The sequence below is a fragment of the Verticillium dahliae genome, genomic scaffold (assembly GCF_000150675.1).
Source record: "Verticillium dahliae VdLs.17 supercont1.1 genomic scaffold, whole genome shotgun sequence".
NCBI classification, from domain to species: Eukaryota; Fungi; Ascomycota; class Sordariomycetes; order Glomerellales; family Plectosphaerellaceae; genus Verticillium; species Verticillium dahliae.
This window is the reverse complement of record NW_009276921.1, coordinates 704,054-705,164: the sequence shown is the minus strand read 5'-3', so window position 1 is coordinate 705,164 and position 1,111 is coordinate 704,054. Positions and strand designations below refer to the sequence as shown.

The 1,111-nt window shown below is 55.6% G+C and overlaps 1 protein-coding gene across 1 annotated transcript; it reads right to left on the bottom strand.

The window, feature by feature from the left end:
- Window positions 1-164: 164 nt before the first annotated feature.
- On the bottom strand, window positions 165-1,097 carry VDAG_00195 (pig1). The gene has a single exon (XM_009651572.1). The coding sequence runs from the start codon at window positions 1,029-1,031 to the stop codon at window positions 474-476; it is 558 nt and encodes a 185-aa protein (XP_009649867.1). The 5' UTR covers window positions 1,032-1,097; the 3' UTR covers window positions 165-473.
- Between the last annotated feature and the right edge of the window lie 14 nt (window positions 1,098-1,111).

Sequence of the window (1,111 nt, the reverse complement as noted above, 5' to 3'; positions counted from 1 at the left end):
ATCTTCATACGAGATCTCGACGCACGCGCGCGCGGGGACGTGGGAATCTCTGGGGCCTCCAATCGGAGAGACCGGCGCTCGTACCGAGCCCAGGCAAAACTCTCAGAACGGAAGTCACTGCGTGTCACAGCGGCAGTTGGTGTGAGTGCATGCATCAGCGGGATGATCGATACACTTTGGTATTCACTGCCTAGCAGACCTCGATGGCTGTACGCCTGTGTGTCTCCTCCTTTCCATGCCTATCATATGCCTGGTGCTGGTCATGAGGTGCCTCTCCTCCACCAAGAGATACGGCAGCAACGCCATTTTCCTCCTTGCCTGAGTGCCTCAGAAGGAGAGAAGAAGGAAATCATATGGGTACTCCTCATGACTGTCAAGCGGTATGAGCTCTGTCAAGCGAATGTGGAAAAACAAGGATCGAGAGGTGTTTGTGAAAGTAAGTAAAGCCAACGGTAAAAGTGTCCAAAAGAAACTCATGCCATGCCCGGCGCAACAGGAATATCAGGCGCTTCAACCCTCCAGTATGTGTTTAGTGACGCCAACTTGCGTTTGATGCCGTCGCCGATGCGGCTGGTGAAACCCTCGTCAACGACACCAATGCCGTAGTTGAGAACGTCGGCTGGACTCTCAAGCCCGACAGTGCGGCCGTCTCGACGGGTCACCATGATGATGCCCTTGCCTCCGCTCCAGAGATATCTGATCAGGCAGGGGTCCTCCGGTGTGACCTGGTCAATGATGATGCTTGCATCCACCAAACTATGGTCTTTGGGTGCCGTGCTTTCCTGTCGCCGCTCCTCGTCCACATTTGAAGACACGGGAGAGGACGAACTATTCCGCACCTGCAGCGCTGTTGGCAACGTGGGGTTCAGCGTCGTGACAGTATTCGCCCACAGAATCAAGGTGGCGCGATACACGGCAGCCGACCACCAGCAAGGTCGACGATCAGAGGGCATGGCGCGAATAAATCGCATTATCTGCCCGCAGTGAAAGACGGCTTCCTCTGAACTGAAGATGCAGAGCTTGTGGCGCATGGATAGCTCCCAGAGGGTTCCATTCAGGCCCTCTCGGCGCGCCAGGCGTTCGACTTCGGGAAAACTGCTCACTGCGTTGA